This window comes from Molossus molossus, unplaced genomic scaffold (assembly GCF_014108415.1).
Source record: "Molossus molossus isolate mMolMol1 unplaced genomic scaffold, mMolMol1.p scaffold_m16_p_8, whole genome shotgun sequence".
In the NCBI taxonomy this organism is placed as follows: Eukaryota; Metazoa; Chordata; class Mammalia; order Chiroptera; family Molossidae; genus Molossus; species Molossus molossus.
The window spans coordinates 50,557,328-50,575,528 of record NW_023425402.1 but is presented as its reverse complement, the minus strand read 5'-3'; the positions used below and the strand labels follow the sequence as shown (position 1 = coordinate 50,575,528).

At 40.0% G+C, this 18,201-nt stretch overlaps 1 protein-coding gene across 11 annotated transcripts in view; it reads right to left on the bottom strand.

Annotated features, from left to right (window-relative positions):
- HACE1 (HECT domain and ankyrin repeat containing E3 ubiquitin protein ligase 1) overlaps positions 1–10,555 on the bottom strand; it is a 109,550-nt gene extending 98,995 nt beyond the window's left edge. For 7 of the 11 annotated variants that reach the window (XM_036247986.1, XM_036247991.1, XM_036247992.1 and 4 more), the window contains exons 1-3: positions 10,303–10,393; positions 1,946–2,000; positions 536–625 (exon numbers count right to left, since the gene is read on the bottom strand). In XM_036247986.1, coding sequence (XP_036103879.1) covers positions 536–625; positions 1,946–2,000; positions 10,303–10,378 — 221 coding nt within the window. In that variant the 5' untranslated portion in view covers positions 10,379–10,393. Of the gene's footprint in view, positions 1–535; positions 626–1,945; positions 2,001–3,703; positions 3,765–5,790; positions 5,810–5,997; positions 6,042–10,302 lie in introns of those variants that run through there. The other 4 variants (XM_036247988.1, XM_036247989.1, XM_036247987.1 and 1 more) reach the window with 4 other exon arrangements.
- Positions 10,556–18,201: the final 7,646 nt, after the last annotated feature.

Below are 18,201 nucleotides of genomic sequence, written 5' to 3'. Positions count from 1 at the left end.
CCACATTAACCTAAAATTTCATTTCAGTCACAAATAATAAATATTCTCTACTTTAAAATATAGGGTGGGGCAAAAGTAGGTTTACAGTTGTTCATATGGAAAATAATACAATAATTATTAAATAATAACACAAGAATAAACTGTTTCACATACAACTGTATACCTACTTTTGCCCACCCCTGTATAAAGCCAATGACCATATGCAGTTAGCATATAAAATCTCATATTGGTTGGATAAAAGAAAAATTTCGATAAATGAATCCTCTTAAGTACACCTAGGAAAGACAATCCCCGTGCCTAGCCTACTCTGATCTGATCTAGAACAAGCTAAGACTTGAGTCCAATCCCAAGGTTAAAAATGTATTTAGATAAGAATGTAAGCATAGCACTTTATGCCCTAACATATAAAGAACCACTAAGCTGTCTGTTCTCATTTCTCTTCATAACTACTGTGGGCCAACACTGATTCAAAGCCAGCATTACTACTGATCATTACTCTAGACCAGAGTTTAATCTAAAAGATCTTTAACCTTACTTTGCTGCAATGTGAAGCAAGCTTCTTTTCACACGTCCAAAGGCATAATTAACATCAAACTTTGAATTTGATAGTAGTTCAGAAACAGACCTATGCAAAAGAATATTAAAAGAGTTCATATGTTAAAAAATAGTTTTAGGGTGGGAGGAGGGGGGGTCAATGGGGGACAAAAGGAGGGGGATGTCTGTAATACATTTTTTTTTTAATATTCACCCAAGGACATTTTTGCATTTATCTTCAGATAGAGCGGGAGGGAGAGAGGGAGGAAGAGAGAGAGAGAGAAACAGTGACATAAGAGACACATCAACTGGCTGCCACCCACACGGTTGGGGTCGGGGACAAACTGCAACTGAGGTACATGCCCTTAGCAGGAACTAAACCCAGGTCTCTCTGGTCCATGGGCCGACGTGCTCTAACTTCTGAGCCAAACTGGCCAGGTCAATACTTTCAACAATAAAGATAAAAAATATAAATAAATTTTTTTAATTAAATTAAATTTTAAAAAATAGTTTAAAAAAATAAACAGCTAAAGTTCATAGCTCTTTAGTTACTCTTACCAATTATTTAAAAGATCTGTCCCGAATAAACAAAAAAAAAACACGGGCACTGTTCTTTAAGCATAGCAAGACAGCCAACAAAGTATCACCCAAACACCAGCTGCTCTGACCTATAAACAAACCACTACTGAAGATTTCCTCATCTGTGCTCTGTGTGACCTGCTCTGAAGACATCTAAGTAGCCACCAGCTCTTAGATTCTTTTTCTTAACTTATCTTTATTGTTAAAAGTATTTAACAATAAAGTATTTATTGTAAAAGTATCTTTATTGTTAAAAGTATTACAGATGCCCCCCCTTTCCCCCATTGGCCCCCTCCCCCCTCTCCCCCACCCCTAAATTCTTGAGAGACAAAAAGAGTAGGGCTGGCTGCTCCCCTTGCAGAAAGCTGAGCCCATCTTTATTAATTTTGACCAAATAAGAAACATCAGACAAAAACATGATTTAATTATATCAGAGAGGAAGTTTAAAGCAAAAAACTTGTTTCAAAATATAATCTCTCTTCACTTTCTTATTACACCAAACTACCCAATGGCTAACCACAGCAGAGCTATCTGCTACAAGTGTGAATACCTCATCCCACAGTCAGATAATTGTGAACTGTATCTCAGATGACCAACCAAATACCTGACTTAATATCTGACTCTTCATTTAGAAAATCTCTTACCATAGGGTCTTAGAAAATCTTGTTTCTTAATTCACAGACAGAAAATTATAACAGGTTAAATAACTTACCCCAGGACAACATCTATGTCCAAACTGCCTGTGTGAGCGTGTGTGTGCGCGTATGTGTACACTACATTTGAATAAATTTATGCTTCTCAAAAGGTATAAATTTGTGAAATAGGGACTCACCTGTGTTGATCAGCCATAACCATTGGCATTAATGTATAAACAGCAGTTTCATTATCTGAGTAAAAAAAAAAAAAAAACAGAAAAGAATTCATTTATCTCTTTATCTAAAGGGTGATACTTAAGACTATTAAAGTTTTCTTAACTCCACATAAAAAGTGAAAAGAGGTGAAAGAAAGTTAAGAATAGTGCAGAGTATCAGAGGTATTGCAAAATTTTCAATAATGCAGAATTTCTTATCTCCTCTAATGCTCATCCCCTCCACATCACCATAAAACTGATAGCTTCTAGATCTGAGGGAAAATTAGAGCCCTAATATTTTCTGTAGCTTTAACATTAAAATTTCCTTTAGTTCAAAGACGTGTTTATCGATTTCACGTATTATAATACTTATATGTACTTGGGGAAATTTATAAGTATATATGGATATTAAAGCTATATATGCTAAATAACTTTAAAAACATTAAATATACACAGTATTTGCTTCTTGCCAATATTATAACAAAAGGAAACATTTTAGAAGCTTTTATGAAACAGCATTAAAGTCTTACTTTTTTTTTTCTTTTTCTTTTTTTTTTTTAATCCTCACCTGAGGACATTTTTTCCATATTTTGTTCAGACAGAGTCGGAGGGAGGGAAAGAGAGAAACATCGATGTGAAAGGGACACATCGAGTGTTTGCCACCCGCATAACCCAACCAGGGCCGGGGACAAAATGCAACCAAGGTACATGCCCTCAGCGGGAACCGAACCCGGGTCTCTCTGGACCGCAGGCTGACGCTCTAACCATTGAGCAAAACCGGCCAGGGCTTAAAGTCTTACTTTTACTTATTACTTTTATCTATTCTTCACTTATACTTTTTATATAGTTCACACAAACATGATCCAAAAGAAAAGGTTATAAGGCAACAACATCTATGATGCAATATTATACTTATGTAAGTTTCAGCTAGTGTTTGAATTTAGTTTCATTTATTACTATTGGTCACTTCTCAGTTCAATGCATTTTAAAGGTTTATGTTTTTTAATAAGTTATTTACCAAGAAGTAACCCTGACAACTCCCATTTAGCCCTTAAAAAATTAATACCAGCCCTGGCCGGTTTGGCTCAGCGGTTGGAGCGTTGGCCTGCGGTACAGAGAGACCTGGGTTCGGTTCCCGCTAAGGGCATGTACCTCGGTTGCAGTTTGTCCCCGGCCCTGGTTGGTCGTACGGGTGGCAGCCACTCGATGTGTCCCTTCACATCGATGTTTCTCTCTCTCTCTCTCTCTCTCTCTCTCTCTCTCTCTCTCTCCCCCTTCCTCCCTCCCTCCCTCCCGCCCGCTCTATCTGAACAAAAAATGGAAAAATGTCCTCGGGTGAGGATAAAAAAAAAAAAAATTTAATACCAAAACTAACATTAATAAGTTCAAGTTTGAGGAGAAAGAGAACAGCTTTATAGTATCAAAGTATCTCCCTCAAATAGTGATTAATTACAGAGGAAAAGCATAAATTTCCAGTGGAGAACCCAGCAGATATCACCTAATCAGGTGATAAAGGGTAGTAGATCACCAAAAATAATACATATTGATATCATATAACCCTTGATATGATCCACTGAGAAGGGCTACATCACTTTTGTAATATTCTTGTCAAAAATACATTAACTTAATCATGAGGAAACACTAAACAAACCCAAATTTAAAGGAATTCCACAAAACATCTAAAGAGTACTGTTGAAAAGTCTCAAGGCCAATAAAGACAAGGCAAGATTGAGGAATTACCAGTTCGGGGAGGCTAAGGAAACATGACAACTAAATGTAATATGGTATCCTGGGTTGAATCCTAAAATAGAAAAAGGATATTAGCGGGAAATCTTTTGAAAATTCTAGTAAAGTTTGTAATGTAATTAACAGTATTATACCAATGTTAATTCCTTAGTTTTGATATCTGTACTATGGTTGTAAAAGTTGTGAACATTGGGGGAAGTTAGGTTAAGGGTTTATGGGAATGCCACACTATTTATGCAACTTTTCTGTAAGTCTAAACTTAGTTAAAAATAAACAAGTTTAAAAACATGAAAAAGGAGCCCGGCCGGTTTGGCTCAGTGGTTGAGCATCAACCCATGCACCAAGAGGTCACCAGTCAGACTCCCAGTCAGGGCACATGCCCAGGTTGTGGGCCGGATCCCCAGTGGGGGGCATGCAGGAGGCGACCAATCGTTGTTCTCTCTCATTGATGTCTTTATCTCTCTCCCTCTCCCTTCCTCTCTCTCTAAAATCAATAAAAATAAAAAATATTTTTTTAAACGAAAAAGGAGGGAAATTGTTATCATTAATAGAAACTTAAAAGATGAATCAACCAAATGTAATGTATGGACTTTGTCTGGATAATGACTCAAACAAATAAACTGTTAAAAGAGTATTTTTGACAAGGGAAAACTAATTATGAACTGGGTATTTGATGATGATAAAAAGTCATTGTTGCCCTACCGGTGTGGCTCAGTAGATTTTGAGCATCATCCCATGGACTGAGAAGTCCTGGTCTAGTATCTCTGTCAGAGCACAACCCTGGTTTCAGGCTCCATCCCCAGTAGGGGGCGTGCACATAGCTGTTTTCTCTCTCTCCCCCTTACTCTTTGTCAAAAAAAAAAATCAATAAAACAGTTTTTTTAATTATTGTTAATTGTGTTAGTTCTAATAATGGTATTTCAATCATGTTTAAAAAAAATATATGTGTGTGTATATATATGTATATATATATTTAGGAACATATACTGAAGTATTTAGAGGAGAAGCGGAAGTTACTATTTTTTCACATTTTTGTTCACTGTTTTTACTATTTGGGAGTATATACATGGAAAGAAATTCACTCCTAATCAACACTCACAAGTTCAGTATGCAGATACAACTCTTTCACTACAAAAATAAAATAACAATGGATCCTATTAATTAACCGCCAATATGTTTTAAATGATCTTAAAGGCACTGCTCTAAACCCTTTACATGGATTGTTCCTTTTATCCCCACAACCACCTCAGGATATAGGTACTATTATTATTCCCATTTTACAAATGAGAAAACTGAAGCACTGACGTAAAGTAACAAGCTGGGTGATTGTGGCATTATTAAGTGACTAGAATTCAAACCTGGCTGATTCCAAAGTCCCCATAATAATGTATACACTATAGATAATAACCAAAGTTCTAAACTACAAAACTTATTTTTCATATGTGTAATACACTGTAATCTGTTTTATTTTTTTATTTTTTTTTTATCCTCACCCGAGGACATTTTTCCATTTTTTGCACAGATAGAGTGGGAGGGAGAGAGAGGAAGAGAGAGGGAGAGAGAAACATCGATGTGAAAGAGACACACCGAGTGGCTGCCACTCGCACGACCAACCAGGGCCAGGGACAAACTGCAACCGAGGTACATGCCCTTAGTGGGAACCGAACCCAGGTCTCTCCGGACCGCAGGCCGACGCTCTAACCGCTGAGCCAAACCGGCCAGGGCTGTAATCTGTTTTATTCTCTTCTACTTAATTTTTTGTTTTACTGGTGACTGCAACTACTAAATTGTTGTCACTACCAGTGAATCACCACTACATGTTAAAAAACACTGCACTAAGCCTCCCTGGGCATGGTAACATTATTTTTCTTGATTTTTTAAAATCAAGGTGGGGAGGGAAAGGGGGAGAGGGAGGAGGAGGGGAGGGGGAAGAGAAACATCAATTTGAGAGAGACACAGCAACTGGTTGCCTGCCTCTGGCAAGACCCTGACTGGGGCCGGGGACTGAACCTGCAACCCAGGTACGTGCCCTGGACTGGGAGTCGAACACGAGACCCTTCAGTCTGTGGGCCAAAACTAACCCCAGAGCCAAACTGGCCAGGGCTGTGAGTTTTTGTGTTTGTTTATTGCTTTCAGTTTTATATCTCATATATGAGTGAGATAAAAACGGTTCTTGACTTTTTCTTATTTCACATAGCATGATATTCTCAAGATCCATCCATGTTGTCTCAAATGGTAATATTTCATCTTTTCTTGTGTCTGAGTAGTATTCCATTGTATATATGTACATCTTTAATCCAATCATCTATCCAGGGACACTTCGGTTGTTCCCATGTCTTGGTCACCGTGAATAATGCTGCAACAAACATAGGGGTGCATATATCTTTGTGAATAAATGTTTTCAAAATTTTCAGGTAGATACCCATAAGAGGGGTTGCTGGGTCATATTCTATGGTAACTCTATTCTTAATTTTTGGAGGAACCTCCATACTGTTTTCCATATTGGCTGCATCGGTTTACATTCCTACCAGCAGTGAATGATGATTTCTTTTTCTCCACAATCTCTCCAACACTTGTTACTTGTCTTGTTGGTAACAGCCATTCTAACATATGTGAGGTGGTATCTCAATGAAATTTTTATTTGCATTTCCCTAACAGCTAGTTATACAAGGCATCTTTTCATACTTGGATTGGTCATTTGTAATGTCTTCTTGGCAGAAGTGTCTGTTCAGGTCCTCTGCCCTTTTTTTTTTTAATCCTCACCTGAGGACATTTTTGCATTTATCTTCAGATAGAGAGGGAGGGAGAAAAGGAGGAAGAGAGAGAAAAACATCGAGGGGATAGAGACACACTGAGTGGTTGCCATCCACACAACCCCAACCAGGACTGGTGGAAAAACCGCAACTGAGGTATGTGCCCTTAGCGGGAACCAAACCCAGGCCTCTCCAATCCGTGGGCTGATGCTCTAACCACTGAGCAAAGCTGGCCAGGGCCTCTGCCCATTTTTTATTTGTATGGTTTTGTTTTTCTTTTTCTTTTTCTTTTTTTTTTTGGTGTTGAGTTGTGTGATTTCTTTATATATTGGATACTAACCCCTTATGGGAGTTGGTGTTTGTAAATATCTCTCCCATTCAGTCAGCTGCCTTTTGGTTTGTTGACTGTACAGAAGCTTTTTAGTTTGATATAGTACCATTCATTAATTTTTGCTTTTACTAACATTCTTTATAGCTCATGTAACACAAACCCATATAAAAATCTGAACTTCTAAACCATGACAATTTCAATTAAGTAACTCCATAATCAACAAAGTCATGAACAGGAAATACCCTTATTTGTGAACTTAAACTTATAAATCTATATAGCACATAATTTTGAGTGAGCATAAGTAAGCATCATAAGGTTCACATGGGTTTTACTTATAGAATGTTTATTTACATTAAATTTAGATGTAGATCTTACTTATTAAGTCAAATCTAACCTTATAAAAATATAGCTCACATATATTAAAAGGTACAAAGAAACAAATATAACCAACACTAAGGTGCTAGAAAGAGACTATCCAGTAAATACTATACTAAGAACAGAATATAACTTGTCAAGAGTTGTCCTCTCTACTCTCATAAAAACACTTTGAGTAGTAGATATATAAAGTTTCAGTGATAAAAAAGTTTACTCTCTCACTTTAAAAGATATGTTGACCATTTTTATTGATAAAGTTCCAGAACTCAACAACTAAAAAGAAAACCTTAAAAAACAGGGAGCTCAGATTCATTGTGCTATATATATGCAATTTCTCCTCAAACCATCAAATGGGAGTGTTTTTTTTTTTTTAAATTGATAATTATTCTACTCTTCACTCAAATATATGCTAAAATAGGCTCAAATTCTATTACTTTATTATACAAGCTACATTCACTGTAATGCAAGTAGTTTAAGACTTTTCCCACAGAAGTGAACAGTAAAAACCAACTTTCTAAAGTCCACTGAGAACCAGTATCCCTAAAGTAATTTCTTTCCCTTGGCTTCCTCTCTCACAATAATATTCCTATGGCCCTGGCCAGTTTGGCTCAGCGGTTAGAGCATTGGCCTGCGGTCCCAAGAGCCCGGGGTTCGGTTCCCACTAAGGGCGCGTACCTTGGTTGCAGTTTGTCCCTGGTTGGTCATGCGGGTGGCAGCCACTTGATGTGTCCCTTTCACGTTGATGTTTCTCTCTCTCCCTCTGTTCCTCTCCCTCCCTCCCACTCTACCTCAACAAAAAATGGAAAACTGTCCTCAGTTAAGGATTAAAAAAAAAAAAGAATATTCCTATGTCAGCCCTGCCAAGGATGACTCAATAATATCCACTCCTCCCATTACTTAGTGGCAATACTTGGAGGTTTTCATCATCACAAGAAAATATAAATATGTCCTCTCAGTATTCAATTCAGTAAATCAAATATCTGCAGTTTAATCTTATGCAACAATTTTACAGTAAAAACTGATTAAAAACTTTCCAACCTGAAGAGTGTGTTCAAGTTAGATGCTTATTAACGAATTCTGGCAAAGCAAAATAAGTATCTTACTAGTTCCTAAATTTAGAGATCTTAAAAGTTCTGTTCTTTAAAATGCAAACACAACAATCTGGATTTTTATAATGAGAATATCACACAGGCATGCGCGCGCGCACACACACACACACACACACACAAACACTTGAAAAAGCCAATCTCAAAGAATTAAAAAAGATTCATCAGAATTTAGAGAGAAAAATAAATTAAAGGAACAAGATGAGCACAAATTCATTTTAATCAAAGAAAAACAAATGTAAGCAAGATGTCACTTTTGCCTAACAATATGGGAAAAAGTTTTATTTTTAGTTACTCTAGTTTCCAGGGCCTCTCAGATTACTGGTAGAACCTTCGAAAGGGTAAGTAGAGGTGGATAGTCACAATTTTTTAAATGTTGATAAAATTAGACCTATAATTCTTCTTTTACCTATTAATTCTAAGGAAGTATTTATAGAGACAAAGATTTTAAAAAGTACTGAGCTGCACCTCATAAAATCTATCATAAAGACAAAAATTAGATTCTATATTGATTACATATATCCTGTGAAATCCTACAGTCATTATGCATATTTAAAGATACAAAAAAGTGGTATGTTTTCTAAAAGTAAAATAAAAGACTATGTATGCAGTGTGATCTTAATTTGGTAAAGAAAGAAATAATAATGGAAGAAAATACTGACATTGTTTATTACTGGGTGATAGACTAACAGAATTTTTTATTTTTCTTTCTTTTCAAAATTTTCTACAATAAAAAAATATTCCTACTTTTAAAACCAGGAAATATTAATCAAATGCTAAGTCACATTTATATTAAAAACTTTGGGGATTTAAACAAGGCCATACAAATTACTGTCAATCTACACATGCAATCTTTTTCATCAACCTATAACAGTAATATGACTGGAAATGAGTGATAAGGAATGAACTCAAAGGTGAAAGTTGGAAAGAAAACAGAGGAAGAAAAAGTTGAAGCTGCAATTCTAGTAACTTAAATCAGGATTATTTTCAGTCATCTACTTCATACTAGAAAAGTATCAAGTACAAAAATTATTGAAAAACAGTGACCACAAAGCATCTGTATTCTGAATCAGAAGTAGAGACTTGAGAAAATTTTTTCAAGAAAATTATCCCCCAAATATCCAGACCCACATTTCTTTGATGACTCCCTCTGAAGGTCTCCTTCGCTACAAATCACCTCTCCAGAAGCAATTCGAATAAAGTTTTGAAAAAAGTGAAATTACATATAATGCACTAAAAAAAATAAAATCATCAACCATAACCCCCTAACCCTTCCTGCACTTGGACCCAAGAAACGAAAGCCTCTGGGAGGCTGACTGCCATTTCCTACTGCCAACTAAAACGCCTGAACTCATGAGGCTGCAAACAAAACGGCTTTCTTTCTCCTCTTTTATGACTAGTATTTCACCTGTCCTGCAGGAACCCCGGCACAATGAACTAAAATTCCTAAACGGCAGGGCTCACGCCTTACTCCCCTGCAGAAGCTCCCCAGCCCCCACCTAAGTCTGACGTATAAAGAATGAAGGCAGGCAGGCATATTAACGAAAAGTGTAAATATCTATACACGCAGTATGCTAAGCGTAAGTAAGTGAGATATCTGACACTTTCTCATTTATCCGCCGTCCAAATACGAGAGGGCTCTACACTTTCAAAGAGAAGAGACAGACGGCTTAACCCCCCTCTGCAGCCCAAAGAAAACACTGTTTGGGGAGCATCTCTATCCCAGCAGCAGCGACGGTAAATGACCCGCAACAGGAATGTTTCCGGATCTGGTCCGCCATCGGGCCGAAGACGGCTGTCTCTCCTGCTTCCTCCACCAGCAGGACCCGCACGGCCCCGGCCCTCCCGGCAAACTCCCACCTGCCCGGACCGGGGCGGAGGTGGTCGGGGGCCCGGCCTCTCCCAGCTCGGGAAAGTAAACGTGGGCATTTTGTCAGCTTTCGGTGAGCTTTCCTCCCGACTCCTCCAGGGCCCGGGCTCCGCGCCCGCCCCGGCCGCCCGCGCTCGCAGCCGCGCGGCCCCGCTCACCGTCGGGCAGCTCCACGGTGCGAGCGCGGCGTAGCGAGCGGGTCAGGCGGTTGAGCTGCTCCATCGCTCTCTCCATCCTCGGCGCGCCCTCCGCGCTCCTCCACCGCTCCCGCGGCCCCCGCTCTCGGCGCCCTACATTCCGCCCCGACCTGTCCCGCGTGCAGAGGCGCTGGCTCGCCCCGGCCGGCGCCCGGGGCTGCAAAGACCGCTCGGTGCCGCGTACCCCGTCCGGATCTCGGGGGCTGCGGGGCAGACCACCGAGGGAGCACCCGCCACCGCCGCCTCTCGCGCTCTTCCGGCCGCCGCGGCCCTTCCCTCCTGGGCTCGCACGGCCTTCTGGGAACCGTAGTTCCGAGCCGGCCGAGCCGGGCCACTCGGGCGGAGCCACGCCGGGTGCGCGGGTGACTCCTCACTCTGGCCGCGCAGAAGCTGGAGGGGGCAGTGTGTGCGGGAAGCCGTGCCAAGCCGGGGCGTACTCCGAAGTTCCTGGAGAGCCTTTCTGGGTGTCGCCATGCCCGCTGCTCTGGTTCTCCAAAGTGGTATGGAAGCCGCTTCCTTGATCTTACATTCCATCCCGCTTCTGTATAGCGGACCCGGGATTTGCACAGTTCTTAAAATAAAAACTATCATCCCGAATTTGGTACATTTGTTTTTCAGATATATGAACGTTGCAATATTATACTATTTTCATATGTCAAATCTAAAGAAGGATAAAGTCAAACAAATGCAAAAATAGGGTACACATTTTTCTTCATTGCAAGTGAATTAACCATACCGTATTTGACTCTCCTGCTAGGTGACTTCATAAGGGTAGGACCCCACCCTGTCTTGTCTTGTGCCTTGTATTCCTGTCCTTACCACAGCACCTGACACAAAGTTAACAACACTTGGGGGAAGATAGGGATGATGACTATTTTAGTTTATTTGGTACAATGCTGAAATGTCGATGTGATGACAGATCCCAGTGGGAAATCCGAAGACTGACTTTGTAAGTTGCAAAAAGTGTGACACTAAATTACCAACCAAGTGTGGAAGAAATGAATTTTAAGGAAACCAGTGGAGGGTGATCATATTTGTCAGCTCTACACAGAAGCTGAACATAAGCCAAGATAAAAACAAATTTGAGCAGCTGATACATGAAAGAATTAATCCATGCAGGAGAATATGAGCCTGGCTAACACCACTAACAATTAAATGATAAAGGGGAAATTTTCTCTTCTGGATATAACCATTGCCGACATGATGCCAGAGTAAGAGCGAAACAAAGAACTTGGACTTTCACAGCTTCTTCCTCAGAGAGGCCAAGTTTTTCCTGTAATGAATGGGCACAGGTATATTGTGATGTATGTTGGCTGGTCCAGAGGAAGAAAGCTAGTCTCACCTGCCTATCCAGGCTATGTAGGGACAGATGATGATGGCATGGGTGTTCCCTGCCAGTGCCATCCTAAATCAGTACCATCAGTCACTTGTGCCAGTGGTGCAACAGGCTCAGTGTAGACCTGCCAACCAGTTGGTTCAGTTGAGACCTAACCAACCAGTCTGGCAACAAGGTGGAGAGGTCAAAGCTTCCAAGAAATGTCAAATGATATGGGTGGATCTGCACCATGCCCAACCCTTTGCAACCTGGCTTTAACTAGAAATGCTCCAATCTTTCTAGGCCTCCTTATACTATTCAGAAAGTCAAGTTACCCACCGCTAGACAGAAGCTGGCACCTCAGTCTCTGTTATCACTACCACTCCTTAAGCTGTTGCATATATTCTTTCGATTCTTGTTTCAGGCTTCTTAGGGTATCGTCCTAGAAGTGGGACCACTGGGTCAAATGATACTCAATTTTTAATTTTTTGAGGTAACACCATAGTGTTTTTCATAGTGGCTGCACCAGTGTGCATTCCCACTAGCAGGGTACTAGAGTCCCCTTTTCTCCACACCCTCACCAACACTTGTTTGATGCTTTGTTGATGGCGGGCACTCTGACAGGTGTGAGGTGATACCTCATTGTTTCTAGAAATTTGTCCATTTCACTTAGACTGTCCAATTTGTTGCCGTATAATTATTCATAGTATATGTTAACGATCCTTTGTATTTCTGTGGTGTCATTATTACTTCTCCTCTTTCATTTCTGATTTAGTGTATTTGGGTTCTTTCTCTTTGTTTCTTGATGAGTCTAGTTAAGGGTCCATCAATCTTGTTTATCTTTTCAGAAAACCAGCTCTTTGTTTCATTGATCCTTTGAATTGTTTTTTTGGTCTCCATGTCATTTATTTCTTCTCTGATCTTTATTATTTCCTTCCTTCTACTTGCTCTAGAGTTTTCTTTTTGTTTGCTTTCTAGTTCTTTAAGTTGTGAGGTTAGATAGTCTATTAGAGATTTTTTTTGTTTCTTGAGGAAGGCCTGTAGTGCTATGAACTTCCCTCTCAGAACTGCTTTTACTGCATCCCCTAGATTTTGTGTCGTTGTATGTTCATTTTCATTGGTTTCCAGGATGTTTTTAATTTCTTCCTTGATCTCCATGGTAACCCATTCATTGTTCAATAACATACTACTTAGCCTCCATGTTTTCAAATGTCTTTGCATGTTTTTGTTGCAATTAATTTCTAGTTTCATGCCATTGTCATCTGAGAAGATGCCTGATATGATTTCAGTCTTCTTGAACTTATCGAGACTTAGTTTGTGCACTAATATGTTGTATATCTTTGACAATGTCCCATGTGCACTTGAGAAGAATGTGAATTTCTGCGGTTTTGGGGTATCTCTGTAGATATCTATTAAATCCATTTGAGCCGGTGCTTCATTTAGAGTCTCTGTTTCCTTGTCAATTTTTTGTCTAGAGGATCTACCAGTGATGTCAGCGGGGTGTTGAAGTCCCCTGCTATGACTGTATTGCTGTTGATTTCTCCTTTGAAGTCCTCTGGAAGATTTTTAGTATATTTTGGTGCTCCTGTATTGGATGCGTGAGTGTTTACCAACGTTATAACTTCCTGTTGTATAAATCCTCTCAATATTATGTAGTGGCCTTCTTTGTCTCTAGTTATGGCTTTCATTTTGAAATCTATTTTATCAGACACGAGTATTGCTACCCCAGCCTTTTTTTTTCCTTTCCATTTGCTTGTTAGATTTTTTTTCCATCCCTTGACTTTCAACCTATGTGAATCTTTTGTTGTGAGGTATATCTCTTGTAAACAACATACATATGAGTCATACTTTCTTATCCAATCAGCTACTCTGTGTCTTTTTATCTGAGCATTCAGTCCATTTACATATAAAGTGATTATTGATATGTACTTATTTATTGTCATTTTTTTTTAGTGTGGTTATATTTTTCTTTCTATTTCTTCTACTAATTACAGCAGTCCTTTTAACATTCCTTGTAGTACAGGTTTGGTGTTAATATATTCCCTTTGGCTTTTTTGTCTGGGAAGCTCTTTTATTTGACCTTCTAATTTGAATGATAGCCTTGCTGGGTAGAGTAGTCTTGGATTCAGATTCTTGTTTTTCATGACCTTCATTACTTCATGCCATTCCCTTCTGGCCTATAGTGTTTCTGTTGAGAAGTCAGATGATAGCCTTATGGGCATTCCTTTGTAGGTAACCATTGCTTATCTCTTGCTGTTTTTAGAATTCTCTCTTTGTCTTTCATTTTTGTCATTTTAATCACTATGTGTCTTGGTGTGGGCCTGTTTTGGTTCTTCTTACTGGGGCTCTCTGTGCTTCTTGAACTTGAATGCCTTCTTCCTTCACCAAGTTAGGGAAGTTTTCTGTCACTATTTCTTCAAATATATTCTCTAACTCTTGCTTATTTTCTTCTTCTTCGGGGACTCCTATGATGCAAATATTATTACGTTTCCAGTTGTCCCACAGTTCTCTTAAGCTGTCTTCCTGTTTTTTCATTGTTTTTCCTTTTGGTTTTCTGATTGGTTGATTTTTTCTCTCCTGTCTTCTAATTCACTGATGTGGTCCTCAGCTTCCTCTATTCTGCTGGTTAGTCTTTCCAATGTGTTCATTATTTCTGCTAAGTCGTTCTTCATTTCCACTTGGTTGCCTTTCAGTGTTTCTGTATCTTTACTCACGGTGTTGATGTCCTTACTCATGCTGTTGAGCTTCCTCAAGATCATGGCTCTGAACTCTACCTCTGATAACTTGCTTAACTGCATTTCATTTATCTCATCTTTGGTAGAGTTCTCTTGTTCTTTCATTTGGGATTTGTTTCTTTTTTCCACCATTTTGGCTATCTCAGTGGGTTTTGAAGCCTGCCAAATTTTCCCTGTGGGTGTTAGAGTTGTGCTGTTTGTGGCTCCCTCTACTGGGTTTGGATGAGTGTGTGAGGACCTACGTTAAACACCACTGTCAAGTCTTACTTTCCTGGGTATAGTTGCAAGCCCAGTTATTCTCTAGCTTTTTACCTTGAGGCTATTAGTCTCAGTTACTTGATGAGCCTTGGGTTGTAGCCCTCAGCTGCATGAAAAACTCCCTCAAGTGTTAGCGTAAGAGGATTTCCAGAGGGTGAGGTGGATGCTGGTTTTTAATGAGCCTCAATTTGCATTTATTTGGCCCAGCTGGGTGGGGCTGAATCTCTGAGGGAGAGGCTGCTGCTTCTCCTCAGAACACCAGGAAGGAGCAAGATAGCCACTGTCCTGTGTGGCCGAAACTCAGCAAAAACTCTGAGTGCCCTCCATATCCCGGGTGTCTCCACAGAGTTCCAGTCCAATCTGCCCTCCTTCTGCCGAAGCCCAAGGTGAGTGTCTGTAGCTAATTTAGTGCTCTGTTCTGGCTCTCTGTGCTGTGGATCCGGCTTGGGATTTTAACCCTGAGGGCACTGCCCACAGCTAAAGGGCTGCTGTCAGTGGGCTCCCAGCCTGCCGCCCTCTTGCGCCTCGGCAGACCTACCAGGCTCGATTCAATGTCCCTGGTCATATGGTCCTCCCCAGCTGCTTTTATGTTGTTTTTCCCCGACAATTTGTCTTTATTTTAGTTGTAATTCCATTTTGGTCCTGGGAGATTGTCTGTGTAGCTACCATTCACTCCACCGCCATTTTTTCTCTCGCAACTGGATTTTAAATGTCGATTTAAATGTAAATAACCAGAATTAAATAGCCATGTGCTCCTAGTAGCTACCACATTGGACAGGAAAAAATATCACATCAAGAAGGAAGCTGTCTAGGATGACAATAAAAAAGCCAAATACATGGTTCTTTATAGGTTATTTGCTAAAAAATTCTTTTTTTTCATCCTCACCCGAGGGCATTTTTCCATTTTTTGTTCAGATAGAGTGGGAGGGAGAGAAAGGAACAGAGAGAGAGAGAGAGAAATATCAACGTGAAAGGGACACATCGAGTGGTTGCGACCCACACAACCAACCAGGGCCAGGGACAAACTGTAACTGAGGAACGCACCCTTAGCGGGAACCGAACCCAGGTCTCTCTGGACCTCAGGCCAACACTCTAACCACTGAGAAAACTGGCCAGGGCAAAAAATTCTTAAAGAATTGAAAATTTTCTCACTTTTCCTGTGGAAGCCAACACCAAGAATATCAAATGAAAGATTTAAAGGCCATTTTGTATCATAAGTCCCATTGTCAAAAGCATAGAATTTTTCACTTATAAGATTCCAGATTTTTCTCTGGCCCAGTTTTTATTTTATCTTTTCTCTTTTTGGATTTTTTTTTTTCCTTCCTAATAAATTGGTTTTATTAGAGATGCCAAACTTAAGTTTCTCCATTTAAAAGAAGAGCTCTAGCCAGTTTGACTCAGCAGTTAGAGCATTGGCCCATGGACCAGAGAGTCCCAGGTTTGGTTCCCACTAGGGGCATGTCCCTTGGTTGCAGTTTGTCCCTGGTACCAGTTGGGGTTGTGTGGATGGCAATCAATGTGGTTCTATTGCATCAATGTTTTTCTCTCTCTTCCTCCTTTTTCTCCCTCCCGCTCTACCTGAAGATAAATGCAAAAATGTCCTCGGGTGAGGATAAAAAAATAATAATAATAAAAAATAAAAATAAATAAATAAAAGAAGAAAACAATTAATTCAACAAAATGCAGGAAGAGAGCAGAAAGATGAAAGGGGGGGGTGGAGCAGAGCAATAACCAATCATTGTAAAAACAAAACAAAAAAAGATGGTACAAACAAGTCTAAATATATCCATGGCTATATCCACAGAAAATAAAAACAAAGTAAATTCAATGATTAAAAGATAGAGGTCTTAGATTATATGGAAAGGTAAAACAAAATAGCTATTTGCTATTTCCAAGAGACCACCATTCCCAGTGTTGTAATGTGTCACGAGAGAACCAGAGACACGCAACCGAATTGTAAAAGAGCATTTTATTCATCAGAGGGCTGAGGGGGCTTTCCCGGATTGTTCTTGCTGGTCCACTTTTTTTTTTTTTTTTTAATTTTATTTTTGTTACAGATGTTTCTCTTTTTTTTTTTTGCTGGTCCACTTTTAAAAATAGAAGCCATGCCCTGGCTGGTTTGGCTCAGTGATTAAAGTGTCAGCCTGCAGTCCAGGAAGTTCCAGGTTCGGTTCCCGCTAAGGGCACATACCTCGGTTGCAGTTTGTCCCCGGCCCTGGTTGGGTCATGAGGGAGGCAGCCAATCGATGTGTTCCTTTCATGTTGATGTTTCTCTCTCTCTCTCTCTTCCTCTCTCTCCCTCCAACTCTATCTGAACAAAAAATTTCCTTAGGTGAAGATAAAAAAAATAAAGACAGAAGCCACATTCCCTTTTGCCTCCCCCTCAGGGAACCAGTACAATAGTGGTTGCAAAAGCAGTTATTATGGAAGCCAAAATAAGCATTAGTCACTGGGCTCATAATTTTCAGTTTCTGATACTCAGAATCTGCAAGATACATCTCGTTAAGTAGGTCAACCATAACCTTAGGCAAAGTTCCTTTACTTCTAGGGGTAATCAACATTATTGGAAAAATACTGAGGAAAGTCTACTGCCGATAAAGATGGAGTCGCTTAGTCACCGTAGCCAAGGGGCCTAGATAAGAATGGAGTCGCTGAGTCGCCTTAGCCAAGGGGCCTAGATAAGAATGGAGTCGCTGAGTCGCCTTAGCCAAGGGGCCTAGATAAGAATGGAGTCGCTGAGTCGCCTTAGCCAAGGGGCCTAGATAAGAATGGAGTCGCTGAGTCGCCTTAGCCAAGGGGCCTAGATAAGAATGGAGTCGCTGAGTCGCCTTAGCCAAGGGGCCTAGATAAGAATGGAGTCGCTGAGTCGCCTTAGCCAAGGGGCCTAGATAAGAATGGAGTCGCTTAGTCGCCTTAGCCAAGGGGTCCAGATAAGAATGGAATCTAGTCGCCTTAGCCTCGGGGCCCAGCTCGCCAGAAGACCACCATTTCCAAGAGGAGGTGAAAAATATATATATACCTAATAAATATTAACCAAAAAATTTGGTATCGTTATGTATTACGGTTCTTTAGAGAAACAACACCAAAAGAACGCATACATATATAGGAAGAGATTTATGATAATAATTGGCTCCTGCAAATATGGAGGCTGCCCAGTTCAAAATCTGTAGTGTGGGCTGGCAGGCCGGACACTCAGGAGAGTGGATGGTGCAGATGACGTCTGAAGGCAGTCTGCCAAAGAATTCCCTCCTGCTGCTTTTTTGTTCTATTTAGGCCTTCAACTGATTGGGTGAAGCCACCCACATCATGAAGGCAATCTGCTCTACTCAGACTTCACTGATCTAAATGTTAATCTCATCCAAAAAACACCCTCCAAGTGCATACATAAAATTAACCATCACAAACAATATTAATAACAGTAAAATAAACTTTAAAGCAAAAAAACATTATTAGAGTCAAAGAGGGTCACCAAGAAGTTTATAATAGTCCTGAATCCATACCTAACAACATAGACTAAATATAAATCTACACTTGACAGAATTACAAAAATAA